At 45.0% G+C, this 18,370-nt stretch overlaps 1 protein-coding gene across 1 annotated transcript in view; it reads left to right on the top strand.

The window, feature by feature from the left end:
* Nucleotides 1–18,370, top strand: part of TMC2 (transmembrane channel like 2) — a 56,078-nt gene that overhangs the window by 36,529 nt on the left and 1,179 nt on the right. The window contains exons 13-18 of the mRNA XM_046678032.1: nucleotides 1,275–1,403; nucleotides 4,199–4,266; nucleotides 5,084–5,323; nucleotides 13,823–13,948; nucleotides 15,971–16,049; nucleotides 16,917–17,034. Coding sequence (XP_046533988.1) covers nucleotides 1,275–1,403; nucleotides 4,199–4,266; nucleotides 5,084–5,323; nucleotides 13,823–13,948; nucleotides 15,971–16,049; nucleotides 16,917–17,034 — 760 coding nt within the window. The remainder of the gene's footprint in view (nucleotides 1–1,274; nucleotides 1,404–4,198; nucleotides 4,267–5,083; nucleotides 5,324–13,822; nucleotides 13,949–15,970; nucleotides 16,050–16,916; nucleotides 17,035–18,370) is intronic.

The following is an 18,370-nucleotide window of genomic DNA, read 5'->3' as shown; positions in this document are numbered from 1 at the left end:
CCCAGGCCCTTCAGGGAGGGCTCAGGCTCGTCAATACTTGTCTCCTCCAGCCCAGATTCTCCCATACTCCACAAATCCTCCTCACCTTTAATGTGCAGAGCAATTCAGCTTCCCCAGTTCCTGCATTTCTAAACCCATCACAGTGTATAACAAAGATCCTTCAGGTCAATAAAACCCACCTCCTTTAGAAGGCAGAAGAGAGTTTTTTACCTACAGGATTCCTTTGGAATATTCTGCTGTAGAATTTTGCATTTCCTGCCTCACATCCTTTGAAGTCATCCCTCTTGCCCTCCTCCCTGAATGCCCACCACTCTTCCCATCACTGATTAAAGCTTGTTTCTTTCTGAGTTTGTTGGTAATGATGAATTTGAGGCATTATGTCCTCTCACCTATATCCTCCACCACCTCCACCCTAGGCTCCAGAGCATCACTTTGCACAGAAGTGGAGACCTCATACATGTTGGTTTGTCTTTTACTTAGGAGCATTAACCTGAATTCTTATTGAAGAATAATCCCCAAAACTCATCAGCTGTTCACCCAGCAAACATTTATCAGCCATCTTGGAGGACATAAAAACGAGTAAAGTAGACCCTGTGCCCCCCAGGACCTCCAGGTCTATTAGATGTCTTAAAGGTTGTGATGATGTCTGGCAGATCTTTCCAATTTTTCAAAAGAAATTTAAGAAATGATTTGTACTCTACAAAGCAGAGAAAGCTTCGTTCCTTTGCTTTTGACTCTTCTGCTATGTGCCTCTGTGAAAAATCTGCATTATTTTCTCTATATGCCAAAAAAAAAAAATCCAATTAGCAGGAGGTGAAGAAAGCTGGCTGTCATCCACAGAGGCGATGATCAGATTCAGTCTTAGCTGGGGCAGCGGGCGCTTCGGAGCAGGTGGGGGAAGCAAGAAGTAAGCCTTCAGACCCTATATCTGTGCAATAGTGCTGATAACTACCAAGCACTAGGCATTGCCAATGTGCCAGGCAATTTGCACACATAATCACTGAGCTTCCCAATAACCCTGCAAAGTTAATATCATTATCAGCTTCGAGAGGTTCAGAGATTATTCCAAAGCAATACAATTAGTAACCTGTGGAGCTGGGACCTAAATTAAGCATTTTCCAAAGCCTGGGGTCCTTTCTCTGCCACCAAGAATCAGAAGGTCACAGAGAAGAATTCAGGTGGGTGGCGGAGAATTTGCATGGCAGCAGTCAGCTGGGAGAAGAGGACAAGGTCAAATCCTGACCCCCCCCCTTTTCCTGTGTTCCTCCTTGCAGGAATTCATGAGGCTGACGGTGTCTGACATGCTGGTAACGTACATCACCATCCTGGTGGGGGACTTCCTGCGGGCTTGTTTTGTCCGGTTCATGAACTACTGCTGGTGCTGGGACCTGGAGGCTGGATTTGTAGGTCACCATTTCACAGATATTCCACAGCAGGGCATTTCAACCATCCCCTTTGACATAGTCAGATGTATTCTTGTGCATTTCTTTAGATACTTAATGCCAGTCTCCACTCTGTGAAGTAGTGAAGTATTTCATCTGTATTTCCTTTAAGGGCCCTCTATGCCTTCTTAGAGGAAACTGCTTTTTCCCAAAGTAATTAACAATGTGACTTTCTTATCTGAGAAATGGAGCCATTTGGCCTTGGGAAATGTCGACCACACTCTTCAGTGCTGAGCAGATGGTTGGGTAGAGAAATGCCGAAGCAGCATCAACTCTTGTTAGGGAAGGCAAGAAACACTAGACTTGGAAGTCCACACTGTGCAAGCTACAGGAACAATAGTGAACGTGGATAAGGGGAAATGGTAGTATTTAGTTTCTGAGACGCTAAGGAAATCCTAGAGCAGGGGAGGGCAGATGTGGATGTGAATGTTTCAGAAAGTCCTGGAACACACCAAGAACACAGTACCCATTAGTGCCGCCTTCTGCATTAGGCTTCGAGAAAACTCTGTGACTCTTATTCCCTCCACCTGGGATGCTCCTCTTCCCCACCTACTTGAGAAAGTGCTCATTCTAAACGAGTGCCATTTCCTCTCTGTTGTTGCCATCTATGATCTGGCAGAACCTCTGGCCTCATCTGTCCTGTGTGTGTCTCTCCCACAACACCTCACTCACTCACCCAGTAGTCACTGGTGTGTTGGTGAGAGGAGACCCCCCTCTTAACTAGCTCTATGCCTTGTTTACTGTGCCGTCCACATCCTGGCCCAGGTAAGGGCCCCACTACAAGTTTCTGTTGGATTTTTTTCTTTTCTTTTTTATTTCTGAGGAAGATTCGCCCTGAGCTAACATCTGTTGCCAATCTTCCTCTTTTTGCTTAAGGAAGATTCGCCCTGAGCCAACGTCTGTGCCAATCTTCCTCTATTTTGTACCTGGGTTGCCACCACAGCATGGCTGCCAATGAGTGGTGTAGGTCTGGGCTGGGCAACCAAAACTGGGCTGCCAAAGTGGAGCACGCCAAACTTAACCACTAAGACGTGGGGCTGGTCCCGTATTTTATTCTTTTAGTCGCCAGGCACAGTTTTACACAAAAGCCTACTCAACTCCTCCCCAGCAGCAAGGAGAACTTTATAATCTTATCTGAGAACAAGGATGCCAGAAGCTGGTGTTCAAAGAGGATGGCATCTTTAATAGGAAGACACCACATTGCCAAGATGTCATTGCCCTCAAATTAATTTATAAGTTCAGCAAGATCTCAAAATAACACTAAACTTCATTTAAAAAATAAGCATGTGGAAATAGCCAGGAAGATTTTTAAGACAGCAAAATGAAAGGGACTAGACCTACTTTTATATTAAAACATATTATGAAACTATAACAACTAACACTGGTACTAGGGAAGAGACAAACTTATCAATGGAACAGACTAAAAATTCCAGAAATCGGTACAATCTACAGGGAAATTTGGTTTATGATAAAGGAAGTCTTTCAAATCAGAGGGAAAAAGGAGGATTATATAACAAGTGGTTGAGACAACTGGTTAACTGTTGGAGGGGGAACTATATCTCGCACTCATTTCACCTAAATAAATAAATTGTAGGTGAGGGCTGGCCCCGTGGCCCAGTGGTTAAGTTTGGCGCACTTTGTTTAGGCGGCCTGGGTTCATTCCCAGGTGCAGGCCTACACCGCTCATCGGCTGCCGTGCTGTAGTGGCAGCCCACATATACAATAGAGGAAGATTGGCAACAGATGTTAGCTCAGGGTGACTCTTCCTCACCTAAATAAATAAATGAATACATAAATAAATTGTAGGTGAATCAAAGTTTTAAACATCAAAAAATGAAATCATAAATTCCTAAAAGAAAGTATATGTAAACTTATAATCTTGGAGTGAGGAAGGTTTTTCTAAGCGAGACACAAAACCCAGCAGATAAAACGTTTTTAAAAACATTTTAAAATGTTAAGTTTTAAATTCCCAGGATTTAACCCTCATGTAATTGGATTATGTGTGTTTCCTCCTTTGATCCCTGCTTGCCCCACCTTCCTTTCTCTCTCTTCTAATTTCTCATTCCTCCCTCTCATTCTTGTCACTCTGTCTTCATTTCTGGAAGACAAATTGGGAAGTTGGTTTAAGCACACTTCATTAGGGCCCCCAGCTCACCTGTGCTCACAAACTCTGTTCCTTCAAATATTTGACAGATCTCCAAAACTCTGATAACACGTACCTGGCTGAGCTCTTTCTTTTCCATGAACTGCTCTCAGGCTAGAGGAAGATGAGCAAGAGAACAGAAAATTGGAGGAGTGATTTATTTATTTGTTTGTTTGTTTTTAAAGCTTCCTTTTCATGTGATTCTCATTTAATTATTTGCTTTTCATGATTCATAGAGTCACTCCTTGATTATAATGTCAAGGTCCATTTCTGATTAGAGGGTTGATAAAATGTTCTCTTAGGGGCCGGGGTCCTCCCAAGAATACACTGTCAGGCCCTAAAAGGTAAAAATTCTCACTTTTTTAATTGAAAAAAGTTTCAACTTTGAGAACTTCAAAACTTTTCTTTAAAAGTTGAAAACGTGTTAAAGAAATAGAACCCTTAATCTAAGATTCCTTTCTGGTCGCCACAGCAGGGTCTTTGGGGTGGAGTAGCCCTGGCTTGGCCAGTTGGCTGGTAATGGTAATGGGGTCTGGCTGATCCCACCTAACAGCTCCCTCCCTCTCTGTCTCTCTCTCTCTCTCTTCCTCCCTCCCTCCCTCCCTCCCTGCAGCCCTCATATGCTGAATTTGATATTAGTGGCAACGTGCTTGGTTTGATCTTCAACCAAGGAATGATCTGGTGAGTTATCCCTTTCTTCTGGGGATTACTTCATTTGGGGAGTCAAAAAACTGGAATCCCAGGCTTTGCCCCTCAACTAACTGGGGAGAGGCTGGACAAATCCTCTGGCCTCTCTGAGCAACCTTCTTTAACATAAAAATTGGAAGGCAGAGCTAGATGAGAACCAGGGCAGTGTTTGGCCCATCCATGTGCTACCATGGACTTAGAGAGAGAAGGAGGTAGGCAGAGAAGGAAAAAAAGAAGGAACAGGGAGGAGAGAAGGAAAAAAGAAGAAAAGAAAAAGTGGGGAAGGAAGAAAGGAGGAGAAGGAAGGAAGAGAGGGAGGAGAAAAGGAAAGGCAAGAAAGAAGGAAGGAGGGAGAAAATGGAAGGAGAGAGGAAGAAGGTAAATGAACTAAGGAACTTCCTCCTCTGAGAAGGGAGTTAGAAAAAGCTGCACAACTTGAGCCAAGGACTTTCAAGATGCCAAGGGCTCGCTAAAGCCAATGTCCAATTCTCCTAATGTAAGGACTTCAGATACTTTTCTGAGCAGCAATGCTGTGTTAGAGAGACCGTGGAGAAACAGACAGGAGGCCATGTAATTTGCTAGATGCCTAGTGGTGAGCCAGTAATGCTCAGAATGTCTCCCTCTCCTGAGGAATGGATGGCTATGGCTGCTGAAAAATGTCCCGGTTAGATGGGAGGCCCCTTCCCTTGGACCTGCAGAGAAAGCAGCAAGGCCTCATGCCCCTAACCCATCAATCCCATTTCCTTCTGTCATTCTTCCCTGGCCTCTCCTGCTGCTGGGCCAACCAGGTGTGCATTTTCTGCCCTTCCAGGATGGGCTCCTTCTATGCCCCGGGTCTGGTGGGCATCAACGTGCTGCGCCTGCTGACCTCCATGTACTTCCAGTGCTGGGCAGTGATGAGCAGCAATGTCCCCCACGAACGCGTGTTCAAAGCCTCCAGATCCAACAACTTCTACATGGGCCTCCTGCTGCTGGTGCTCTTCCTCAGCCTCCTGCCCGTGGCCTACACCATCATGTCCCTCCCACCCTCCTTTGATTGCGGGCCATTCAGGTGCACAGTCTTGGTTGCATGGGAGCAGCTCCTCTGCCAGGGCAATCTGCTCAGAGAGCACTGGCTAGAATGCCAGGTCTGGTTTCATGTCAGCCTTCAAAAGGCCACAAAGCTTTGGGTAAATCATCAGTGCTGTTCAATAGAGCTATCTGCAAGGATGGAAATGTTCTATGTCTGTGCAATCCAATATGGTAGCCACCAGCCACATGTGGCTATTGAGCTCTTGAAATGAGGAGCAAGAAACTGAATTTCTAATCTTATTTAATTTTAATTAATTTTAATTTAAATAACCACACATGGCTAATGGCTACCCTATTGGACAGCATACCTCTAAGCTTTTAACATATGAATAATCTACTGCCCTGGATTACCTTACCACAGGATAAGTAATGGGGGATATGAGTAACAGGAGAAGATGAAATGACGGTACATCTACAAGTGCCATTCAAATGTGAAGCAGCTACTGAGAGCTTTCACTGGGCCCCCTTGCTCTGTGGAGCATTTGCCAGCACTCGGGGTTCAGGGTATAAGTCAGATTAGTTTAGGAGACCAGACATTGTATAAAGAGATAAATAACTATATAAGGAGGTAGACTGAGAAATAATGGGATCTACTGCTCTCTTTCCAAATGTGAGACCCTCTGAAAACAAAGCCCTCTCTCTACTCCATGAAAAGAGGTTCTGTCGTTCAAGAAGTTTGGAACATGCTGCCCCTTTTATCTGCCACCTTCTTGCTTAGAAATGCTCGATGCACACTTCTTTATTAAAGGCTCAGAAGAATTGTGCAATAAGATAACGTGTGCAAGCCAGTGTTTCCATCCTTATTGACCCTGTCTTCATGTGACACCCATTCAGGGCTGGGAGTAGGGTGAGGTGAGTGAGGCTCCGATCTTGCACATGCAGGACCCTAAGAGTGAGCACCCCAGCAGTACTCTGCACCCCTGGGCCCCACCCGCCTCACTCTAGGCCCAGCCCTGCCTACCAACGCAGATTAGCACACTTTGGGAACTGCTGATGTGGTACTTCTCAGGGACTTTATAAGAGACTTATGTAAATAAAGCCCTGTGGTTGGTGCCCCACAGTGAGTGCGGAGAAAGCTCAGAGGAGACAGACATTACCAGGAGTGCTCACAGCAGGGTGTGGTCTGGCTGAACAGGGGTTCAGACAGAAGGAAAGGGGGGCTAGGTCTAGAGGAGAAGACAGTGCTGAGCTGTAGAAGGCCTGGGGTGCCAGGCTGCAGGGAGAGCCACATGGAAGAAGCTTCACTTGGCTTCCTCCTGAGCAAGGTTTGGAGGGCCAGGCCCTGGGTACAAATGCCAGTGCCCCTTTGCTCAGGCTGCCCACCTGTCCCAGGCAGGAGGCAAGTGACTGGGCCTGTGCCGTGCCTGGCCCTCGCCATCAACCCCACCCTTGCCTCCTCTGCTTCTCTGAAAGGCCCTGACAGCCCATACCCAGAGAGCAGGGGGAGGGACCTGAAAATGGAACTCAGAAGGAAGATGGCTCCACCTCCGTCCTGTCACTCTTCTGATCAAAACCTGCCAATGGCTGGAAACTTCATCCCTCAGATACTTTCACAGCTGTCCTCTCACTTTCTTCAGGTCTTTTCTCAAAGACCATCTTCTCAGTGAGGCCTTCCCTGGATACCCTAACTAAAATGTCACACACACACACACACACACACACACACACACACACATACTTCTTATTGTTTCCTTTTATCATATCACCTTATCACCATCTAGCACGCCATTCCTCTTGCTTATTTATCCTGTTTGTTGCCTGTATCCCTCACAAGGACATAAGCTCCATGAGGGTGTGACTTTTGCTTTCTTTCTCACTGCTTTATATCCACTGTCTAGAAGAGAACACCTGGTTTATGGTCAATGCTCCAACTACACCCTTCACCTCACAGAAGTTCACCTTTACAGGGAGGGACTTGGGTTTGGACCAGATCAAATGCCTACAGGGGCCAGGCAGGCAGCATAAATGAAGGAGGTGAGCATTACAGGTGAGCATGGAGTTAAAAGCACGGGTCGGTAAACTACAGCCCCTGGACCAAATCCAGACCACCACCTGTTTTTGTAAATAAAGTATTATTGGAACACAGCCACATCCATTTGCTTACATATAATCTGTGGTTGCTTTCACAACACAACAGCAGAAATGAGTAGTTGTAACAGAGAACATCTGGCCCACAAAATCTAAAATCCAGCCCTTTTCAGAAAAAGTTAGCGTACTCTCTGACTTAGAGCATAGACTCTAGAGCCAGCTCTGTCATTTGCCAGCTGGGTCATCTGGAGCAGTTACTTAGCTCCCTGCGCCACAGGTTCATTGCCTGTAAGATGGAAATAATGGTAGTACCTACATCACAGGGTTGTTATGAGGATTCATAAAGCACTTAGAGGAGTGTGCTAGTGAGGCAGATATACGCGTTTGTTAAGCCTGAACCCTGCCCAAATTGGGAGTAGCTGGTTCTCACCTCCAGCCAATTGTTACCATGAGGAACATGGACCCAGTATTACCAGATCTTCATAGAAATCTGAACTTTTATTTGAAACCCCCTAATATTTTTATTACAGCAAGTAATTCAAGGGTTTTAAAAAACAAAAATACTATACCAATGCACAGAACAAATCTGTGGACGTTGGCCAGCATTTCACCTGTGTGTCCTCCCAGACAGAAGCTATAGGTATGCAGGTCTGCACGTAGCCAGAGATACAGAGCCACTGTCTCCTGCCTAGGTCATGGAAGGGTAAGGCTGGGAGAGAGATTGGTGCTTGACCATGGGCTCAGGCTTTTCCTGTGGCCAGTGAACCAAGAACCAGCTAGACTTCTGGAGCCAACTTAGAGAAGTCTTTTATTGCATTCAGCGCACCAGGGCATACTGATCGCTTTTATGAGTGGTAGGAGAGAGCACTCACGTCTATTTCAAATTCCTTATTGATTCATTCATTCATTTTTGAGGGAAGAGGAAGAGCTATCCCAAGAAACAGAATATAGGGAAGCACTGCAGATTCCAGTCCCTCAATATAACTCACAGGAGAGAAGCAGAAGATTATAGCTGCCAATAAATCCCCAGATTCACTTCAGTCTGTATTCGTGGCCCAAATCTCTCTAATGTTTTTACTTCTGAGGAGGATAGGAGCTGATTTGAACTTCCTTTCTCTTCTCTTCCTGCCTTTGTTGAAATTCTATCAACAGTCCTCATAACTGGCCAGAATGAGGTAGGGAAGGAGGAAGAAAGGTGCCAAGGACCCTGAGAATCCCACACACTTTTCAGCGAAGAGGGACAGTGGTGGTAACGAGGGGGTAGCCAGGGTGTTTTGAGTTCCTGGTTTGTGCCAGGCATCGCATGAGGCACCTGTTTAATCCTTATAATAATCCTACAAGGTAGGAGGCATTATCTACACCAAGGGTCAACTGACTCTTTTCGTAAAGAGCCTGATAGTAAATATCTCAGGCTTTGCAGATCAAGAGGCAAAATCAAGAATATTATGTAGATATTTATATAACAAGAAAGAAACTAATGCCCACAAAGTTTTTATTGACAAAATTCAAAATATGATCATAATAGAGTATAATTTTTTATAATACAATGAGAAGAATGGAATTCTTTCTTTAGGGGGTTGATAATACTTCACATAATGGGGGTTCAAAGTTATTGTTGCCTATGATCAAAAATCAGTGTACTCCCCAGTTTGCCACCTCTGCTGCTGGTCCATCATTGTACCAGACGTGGCAACACATCTCCTACCAAAGGAAAAAGATCACCATAAAGCTTTACTACTGCTAAACCGTTGAACTGTGCAGTAGGTCAAGTCAGGATGTTCAGCTTCTGTTTCTGACAAAAAGGTACAGATACGAAAATGATTAAGTCAAGAGAACGAATGAAGATCACCAGTGACACGATTGATTTCATTGCACATGATAGATTCAAATATTTTCTGCAAACCACCTACTGATGAATAAGACAATGATTAACCATAGTCTGTAAACACCTAATGTTTCAAAAGCTTTGTAAGTCTGTCCAGCTCAGCCTTTTCCTACTCTACACGTATTTGGACCAGTATCAGTTGTAGCGCATCATAGCAGGTCCCACTTCAGGTTGTACTGAATTAGCATTTTCTCAATTTCTTTGAAAATATTCTGACCCATATTCGTTCCACATAGAATATTTATAGAAGTTAATTATTCAGTCACTTAGAACTTGCATTAATTCCTCAAATAAACAACAACTGAGCAGTTTCAGTAATTTCTATGGATTCATCAAGAGCCAAGGAAGAACACTTGAAATCGTCTGCCTTGTTTTTGATAGGATATTCCTCTCAGTGTCTTCAACTCTTCAAGCAGCCGTTCTTGCTGGAAATTCTAAAAGTCTTAAACAAGTTTATTTTCTCTGGGTACATTTCTTCAGCTCCTGCAATCAAACACGATTTAATTACCTCACCACTGGTAAATGAGAAACATGATTTTGGAAACTGTAGGAAAGGGGATCCTTATTGTATGGAGAGAGAAAGCATCGCTGAATTCCCCTACAGTTGTGTGGAAAGCTCAATTTGTAAGCAATGAACGTGGATATTTAGCTGAGGAGATTTCTAAGCAAAGTGTTGAAGGTACAGCCTGATTTCTTCTTGCTGTTCATAGTAAAATGTGAGAGGAAAGAGATAAAGTGAGGAAAGAACTAATAAGCAAAAGGAACCAGGACTTGATGATTTTGGAATTTCTTAGCCTATCTAGATTTCAAAAGCCTGTCCAGACACTAAAACAGAGTCACTGTCAGGAAAATGTGCTCTAATGAGAAAGCCAAGGCTGGACAACCTTTGGCTAGTGCTTCTGAAGGATCAAAAGATCTGAACATTCATTTACACAGAGGATTTTTATTTTTTTCCCCCAAGGAAAATTCGCCCTGAGCTAACATCTGTGCCAATCTTGCTCTATTTTGTACGTGGGTTACCACCACAGCATGGCCACTGACGAGCAGTGTAGGTCCACACGTGGGAACCAAACCCAGGCCACTGAAGTGGAGCACACTGAACTTAACCACTAAGCCACGGGGCCAGCCCCATAGAGGACTCTTTTAAGCATGTGACTCATGGATCCTCTCAGCCATCTCAGCATAAGCCAGAAATAGAGCTAGGATTATTCATGAAAGATCTGTGTAGGACCCGCTTGTCTAACGGACTGAATTCCCATAACATACATGGAAGACCCACGAGGTTTTTGAGAATGTTATATCAGTAGGAACACTGCCAGCTTGGACTGAAAGGAACAGAGAAAAGACAAAATGAAGGAAAGCCATTGGACTCCAAAAATTCTCCAGTCAGTAAACAGGCTGATGAAGTCTACTCAGTTGAAATGTGTGCTAGTCTTCAAGAAAAAGGAAGGATGACTCTGAGGGCAGAGTATTGGGCTGAAGGGCAGAGCTGACGGCACAGAGGGTGGAGCCAAGAGCCCAGAGGATTATTCTCAGGCCTTTGAAACCTAATGAAGTTTGGCTGATTAAATTTCAAAATTTCTAGGAACTGATGATTCCTTTCTCCCTTCCATTTTGGAATTAGAATGTCTGTAACTGTTATCCTAAAGCTGTCGTACAATTGTATTTGGGGAGTAAATAACTTGTATTATGGTTTCACAGGTCCACAGATAGAGAGGAATTTTTCCCCAGGATGGATCATACCCAGAGTCTCATCTATACCTTATTTAGATGCTGAGTTTTGTGACTTTTGAGCTGATGATATTTAGATGAGACTTTGGACTTTGAGTTGATGCTGTAATGGATTAAGACTTTTGGAGATGTAGAGAAGGGGTGAATATATTTTGCAGGTAGGATGAATATGAATCTTTGGGGGCCAGAGAGCAGACTGTGGTAGGCTAAATAATAGCCCACAAGTTACCCAGATCCTAATCTCTGGAACCTGTAGATGTTACCTTATAAAGCAAAAGGGCCTTTGCCAGTGTGATTAGATTAAGAATCTTAGGATGGGAGACTATCCTGGATTATCCAAGTAGGCCCTAAATCACGAGTGTCCTTATAAGAGGGAGGCCAACAGAGATTTGACTACAGAAGAGCAGAAAGTGATGTGACCTTGGAAATAGAGAAAGATTTGGAGATTCTATGCTGCTGGCTTTGAAGATGGCTGAAGGCGCCACAAGCCAAGGAATTCAAAGAATAAAGCTCTATAAGCTGAAAAAAAGAAAACAAGCAACCAGGTTCTCCCCCAGAGCCTTCCTCTGAAGGGAGCACAGCCCTGCCAACACCCTGGTTTCAGCTCAGTGAAACCATCCAAGCTTTTGGCCTCCAGAACTGTAAGAGAATAAGTTTGTATGATTTTAAGCCACTAATGTGGTGATTTGTTACAGCAGGCACCAGAAACTAATCCATCATGATTCAATGACAAAATAATCCACACTTGACTGTGGCTTAAAAGCATAACATTTGAAGTCCATTTTTCTGTCCTTATTTTTACATGATGGGTATGTACTGGTAATGAGAAAGGAAATTAAATGTTATAATAGTGTGATACGCATGGCTCTTGAAATGCTGTAACATTATAACTGCATTATTGCAACAGTGCTAAGCACTGAGATGGCCACAAATGGTCTCTGACATAACTGCTCATCTCTGCCATTACAGCACAAATCAACCATAGACAATACATAAATAAAGGAGCATGGCTGTGTCCCAATAACATTTTATTTATGGACACTAAAGTTTGTACTTCAGGGACCGGCCCAGTGGCACAGCAGTTAAGTTCACACGTTCTGCTTTGGCGGCCCAGGGTTCACCGATTTGGATCCTAGGTGTAGACCTGGCATTGTTTGGCAAGCCATGCTGTGGCAGGCATCCCACTTATAAAGTAGAGGGAGATGGGCACAGATGTGAGCTCAGGGCTAATCTTCCTCAAAAAAAAAAAATTGAAATATGAAGTACAAACCTTATTATTATTATTTTTGTTTTTGAGGAAGATTAGCCCTGAGCTAACATCTGCCGCCAATCCTCCTCTTTTTGCTGGGGAAGCCTGGCCCTGAGCTAACATCCGTGCCCATCTTCCTCTACTTTATATGTGGGACGCCTGCCACAGCATGGCTTGCCAAGCGGTGCCACGTCCGCACCTGGGATCCAAACTGGTGAACCCCGGGCCACTGAAGAGGAACACGCGAACTTAACCGCTGCGCCACTGGACCGGCCCCCATACTTCAATTTTTATGTGTCAGGAAATATTATTCTTCTTTTGATATTTTTCTAATCATTTAAATATGTAAAAACCTTCTTAGCTCAGAGGCCATATAAAAACAAGCAGCAAGTCGAATTCAGTCCATGGCCATTGTTTGTCAATCCCTGATCAACACTTTACATAAGAGAAAAATGAAGCTTCTAGCTGCAACATTTTGGAGGGAACTTAAAATTTGACAGACCCCTACTCAACATTTTATATGAATTCATATCTATGTCCTCTAAGCAAGCTTCTGAGACAAATACCATTATTATACTTATAATACCATATTATGTTATGTTATCATTGTACCATATTATACAGACAAGGAAACTAGGGCAGAGAAATTTTCAGTATCTTGCCCAAAGATATCAAACCTCTGCAGCAGGGTCCAACCGAACTTGCTATATGGTGAAAAATTCCATATCTGCTCTTCAAATATAGTAGCTGCTAGTCACACGACTATTGAACACTTGAATGTGTGACTAAGAAAATCAATTTTTAATTTTATGTAACTAATTTTATTTTACTTTTAATAGCCACATTGGACAGTACAGCTCTAGTGGGGAGAGCGAGGGTATGAATGCAGATAGAAAGCAAATTTAGGTAAATTGTCCATGGTGTCCCACAGCTAATAAATGGAGAAGCAGGAATTTGAACCAGGAATTTCAAATCCCAAAGTCAACTTCTTGGCACCAAAACTATCAACCGAAAGCCAGCAGCGGCCCGGAGTCTCTGGCAGGCATTTGTGGAAGTCAGTCTGCATAACCGTTCTTCGGTATTCAAAGAAAATCAAAATTACTGTTGTGAACTGTCCAGGAGCCTGTCTCAGACGATCCAATCTCCTTGAATTATAATCCGAAGATTAATTGTAGTTATTTTTGAGAGGCACCATGGGAGGTGCATCACATCTGCCTCTGGAGAACCATTTCTGTGCCAGGGGGCCCAGAAGAAGCTCCTTGCTGGTCTTATAGCTACATCGCAGGCAATTCTTCCCAGTGAGAGTATAGGAGAAACCCGTTTCCATCTTACTGAGGAAGATATCAGACATAGGAGACCCATGTAGTTTGAGAGGCTGTGGTGCTGACCCAGCTACAAGCTCCAGCCAAAATGGCAGCCCCTCGTGGGGCATTTTTACTCACAGTCCATTTTGGAGCAGAGCTCTGGTTCTTCCAGGAAAGCAGTAGAGAGTGGCAGCTTTGGACCATGGGGGCAATGGCACAGTTGCGTGTGCCACATGAGCTCGGCAGCACGATCTAAGCTAAGGTGTCCTCTCCTCTTTCCAGTGGGAAAAACAGAATGTATGACGTCATCCAAGAGACAATTGAAAACGACTTCCCAACCTTCCTGGGCAAGATCTTCGCTTTCCTCGCCAATCCAGGCCTGATCATTCCAGCCATCCTCCTGATGTCGTAAGTTAGCCAGGCCCCACGGCTCCGCCTCAGTGAAGCCTCGCCTTGCAGTGTAGACTCCTTGGCAGTTCCTTCTTTCCTGGCCCTTAGTCTGGATTTCGCAGAGGCAGATCCTGAGACGAAAATTCAAATGCAAACAGTTTACTGGGGAGGGGAGTAAGGAAGCGAGACAGAGAAGGGACAGGAAGGTGCATATTACCACTGGGATGACTTTAATCCTGCTGGGGAATTCTGGGAAACAGTGTGCCTCTGAGTTATCCCGCGCAAGGGTGAGGGGTCCGGGGCATTCGTACACCAGCTCCCAGCAGTCACACGATGTAGCTTTCCTCACTCAACATTATGTTTGGGAGATTTACCCATGTGGGTACACGAGCACACATTTTAATGGCTCTACTGTGTCGCACTGTATGACTAAACGACAGTTTATCCATTCCTCTGCATAGAGGTGTTTATGTTGTTTCCATTTTTTTGCCATTGCAAGTGTGCTCCTTGTTTGCGTCTCCCGGCACAAATGTGAGCGTTTCTCTAAGATGGACCTCTAGAAGTGGAGCTCTGGGTCATGGATATGGGTTTCTTCAATCTTCTTTAGATAGTTCTGAATTGCTCTCCAAAATAGATGTATTTCCTTACATCCTCGATTTCAAACATCCTCTGCTTCTGGTCCCGGCATGAGAGAGGGCTGACGTGATAGAACCACCTGACTGTCCTGTTACCTCCTGAGGAAATTCTGGAACCCAGACAGCAAACCTGACCCTTGAAGGCAGCAAAGGAAAACACTAAATTCGGAAACAGCCTCCGGAGGAACACAGCCACTCATGAGCATTTTATCCTCCCTGACTCCAGTTCCTCCGTCATAAATGGGTTGTTAATTAGGAGAAAGGGCAAGATCTGGCACCGAGAAGGGGTCTTACAAAACACCTACTGGTCCCTTCACCTGTCCTCCCTTCTTTCCACCCACAGTCCTCTGAGTCTTTTCTTCAGGAGGCTCATATGACAGCCTCTGACCCACACTCTGCCCCAAAGACAACGTGGTTCCTGCTCTCGGGTTGGAGAGAGCTCATAGACTCTACTGAAGTGGCTATGGGTGGCCCTGCCCTGAGGGGAAGACTTAGAATACCCAAGCTGGAGCAGCTGAGGCTTGAAATTCACGGAGAAAAGTGACAATTAGGATGAACCTAAAAAGCTCCCAGGCCACGAGCTGGCAGAGTACCCAATCCAGGTGGCACCCTGGCTTTTGTGGCCTCCCTCTTCTCAGGTGGTGCAGTCCAGGTCAAAGCCCTGGCTCTTGGGTCCTGAGAAAGGGAAGCCCAGGCTACAGCCTCAAAGGACACCCAGTCATCCAGGACTCTGAAAACCAGCAGCCCAGCACAGACAGTCCTGTCAGTGCTCCCTGGGCAGGGGAGCTTCAGAGCATCCAGAGCTGTGTTTCCAGGCAAACTGGGAGCAGGCACCGAGCACCTGTCACTCCTCTCTCAGCACTTGAAGACTGTGGAGAGAGCTTTGGCTCCAAACGTGGGCTCCAATGAGTCTAACGGATGGGGAGACCTTGGGCAAATTACTTAACCTCTCTGAATTCCAGGATACTGATCTGTGAAGATGGGAGTCATCCTTTCTACTTCATGGGGTTTTGTCAAAACCAGTGAGATGTGGGGTGGGATGCACATGGCAGGTGCCTGGGAACCACAAGCAGCTTCTTCTGCAAACAAGAAAGGCTGCTGCTTCGCCAGCTCTTCCGATTTCCCAGAAGAGAGATTCCTTTAGCCAATCTTTCCTGAGCACCTTGAGAGCTAGAAATTTGTGTAGGTCATTTCCATGTTCAACAAAACAGAGAGAGAGCGGGGATGTCCAGGACCTTCTCCACGTTGAGTGGAGAATGTAGGATGGTGGGACTTCCCTCCACCCCGCCCAGAGGCAAAAAGCCCTGACACCTATTCCAGGAAGCCTGCCTTGATTCCTTGGGTGGCCAGCTCTTGTCATTTTGCAAGATCGCAGAATCACAGGAGACACTCTTTTCTCTTGCAGCCTGGCCATCTACTACCTGAACTCAGTTTCCAAAAGCCTTTCCCGAGCTAACGCCCAGCTGAGGAAGAAAATCCAAGCGGTGAGTCTGTCAAGAGTTTTCATTCAAAAAGATGTCACGTTTCTGTTTGTTGCTAATTTGCTCTGTAAGCCCAGTTGTATCTTTAAATGGCCTTCTTCTAAACCAAATCCAAAAATATCTGTATTATAGGAAGCAGCCTTGTGAGATTCAACATGTGTTTATATTCTGAGGACGTTTGGGAGTACATAACAATAATGACTTAAATTTTAAGAGGTTGCTAAAGGACAGGAGAAATTCAGTGAATTCAACCAATGTTCATACATAATAAAATCAGTACCCACAATAATTCCTACAGATTAAAACTGATACTAAAAAAAAGAATACTGCTGTCAAAACATCATATTGCTTGTTCCCCATGGCCTAAGAGGTCTCTTAAGTCCCCTCCACACGGGGCAGCCTCTCTCCACATGATCTGACACCCTGACTTCTGACTGCTCACTTCAGCAATCCCAGCCCCCACCCACACCTCCTACACACACACGGTAAAGGGCGGACCCCAACTCTCTCTAAGCCCCATCCTCCTTGCTTCCTCACTCCCTCTTCTGGAACGAACCTCATCTGCCTCACAGCCAGTTCCTCATCTGCTCTTCCTTCTCTTAATCTCACTGTCCTCCTACCCAGATAGAAAACCACTGAGACACGGGACCGGAGGGCTTCTGTCACCCCCGGCCAGGTGTGCCTTCAAATGCTGGGCAACCCTGAGTCTGGGGCTGCCCTCTGAGTCATGAGGACCAATACTAGGCGATTGAAGGTAGTTACCGAGAACCGGAGACAGAGTCCTTGCCCTCTAGATCTCCCCATCCTGGGCTCTGAGCCTCAAAGACCCATTTCCCTGGCCAGGACCAACCGTTCCTTTTTTTCCTGCAGCTGCGAGAACTTGAGAAGAACCATAAATCTGTCAAAGGCAGAGCCACAGCGAGAGGTTCAGAGGACACGGCTAAAGGCAGCCCCCAAAATGCCACCCAGCTCCAGCTCACCAAAGAAGGTAAATTCTGTTTCCTGATGATTGCTTTTCACCAGGCCACATGGGAAGGTGGGAAGAGCGTATGTGGTGAAATCACCCAATCTGGGATTGAAATCAGAATTCAGACAATCATTAGCTGTATGAAGTTGGGCAAGTTACAATAAAGATCAATGGTAGCACCTACTTCACTGGGTGGTGAAAACAAGATGGGATCATGCGTGTAAAGTGCTTCCCAGAATTCCTGGCACAGAGAAAGACTCAAGGAATCTGAGCTGGTAGGAGTACCTGTAAAATGGGGAAATGCCACCACTTCCCTTGCAGTGTCATTTCACTCATTTCTACCCCCTGAGTCTCTCACCACATTTCCTATGGTGACTGTTCTTCTTATATTCCTTGCAATTTAGTCTTCATTTCTGAAATGACTTTCTTCTTCTTCTTCACTTTTCCTCCTGAGTCTGTCAGATCCCATGTCATATCCTCATGATCTGCTACTTAACCCATCATAGGAGCACAACTGGTGTCCCACCCGGATCCCTAGGTGTGGGCCGACATGGATCACAGCCACCCCAGATGGAGGACGTATTGATTTTGTGTTGTTCCGAGTGTTTTCTTTAGGAGGAGAAATAGGGAGATTTGCATTTTGCAGCTTCTGCTCCTACCAGAACCAGTTTGTATTCTCAAAAAAGAGCAGCGCTGGAGTTTCTAGAATAAAGGGTGAGAAAAGGCCACATGAGGAGTCCAGAGAAAGTATCACAGGGCCTCCATGGGGAGTGAACAGAGACCATCTACCCCCTGGGACTGGAATACTAACATATTGAAATAAACCATAAACAAGCGGATGTTGCAAAAAGGGGACAAGAAGTCTGTGTCAAAATAGAACCCATCCTGGTGAGTCTCCCCAATTTATGGAAGACATTTTGAAGCTGCAGGCGTTCTTGTTAGTAAGATCAGCCAGCAGTCCATAGATGCCCGCAGACTGGTTCAGAGATGAAATGCAGAAGAGCGACGGGCTGGCAGCTTATGGTGAAGCTGAAGAAAATAGTTGAAATGACCTAATTTTCCCACATGGGGCAAGAAATGGAGTAAATGTGACATTCTGTTGTAATATCACCAACAAAAACAAGACATATTTGGATACCAATGGACTTAGGTATGAAAGGAAAAACATTGGTGTATAAAATGTCTTTCGTGAGAAACCAAGAAACTTACACTGAATGACAGTGGTTGATTCATGTCCCCACAGTTCCAATGTGCCTGTCCACTTTATCCACCCCTTTACCCTCCTTTCTCAACAGGCTGCTGTTTGGAAGTTTGCCCTTGGCAAAATTTGAATTTTTATTACAGATATAAAGCTTTT

Source organism: Equus quagga, chromosome 12 (assembly GCF_021613505.1).
Source record: "Equus quagga isolate Etosha38 chromosome 12, UCLA_HA_Equagga_1.0, whole genome shotgun sequence".
Classification (NCBI taxonomy): domain Eukaryota; kingdom Metazoa; phylum Chordata; class Mammalia; order Perissodactyla; family Equidae; genus Equus; species Equus quagga.
This window is presented reverse-complemented; position numbering and strand designations above follow the sequence as displayed.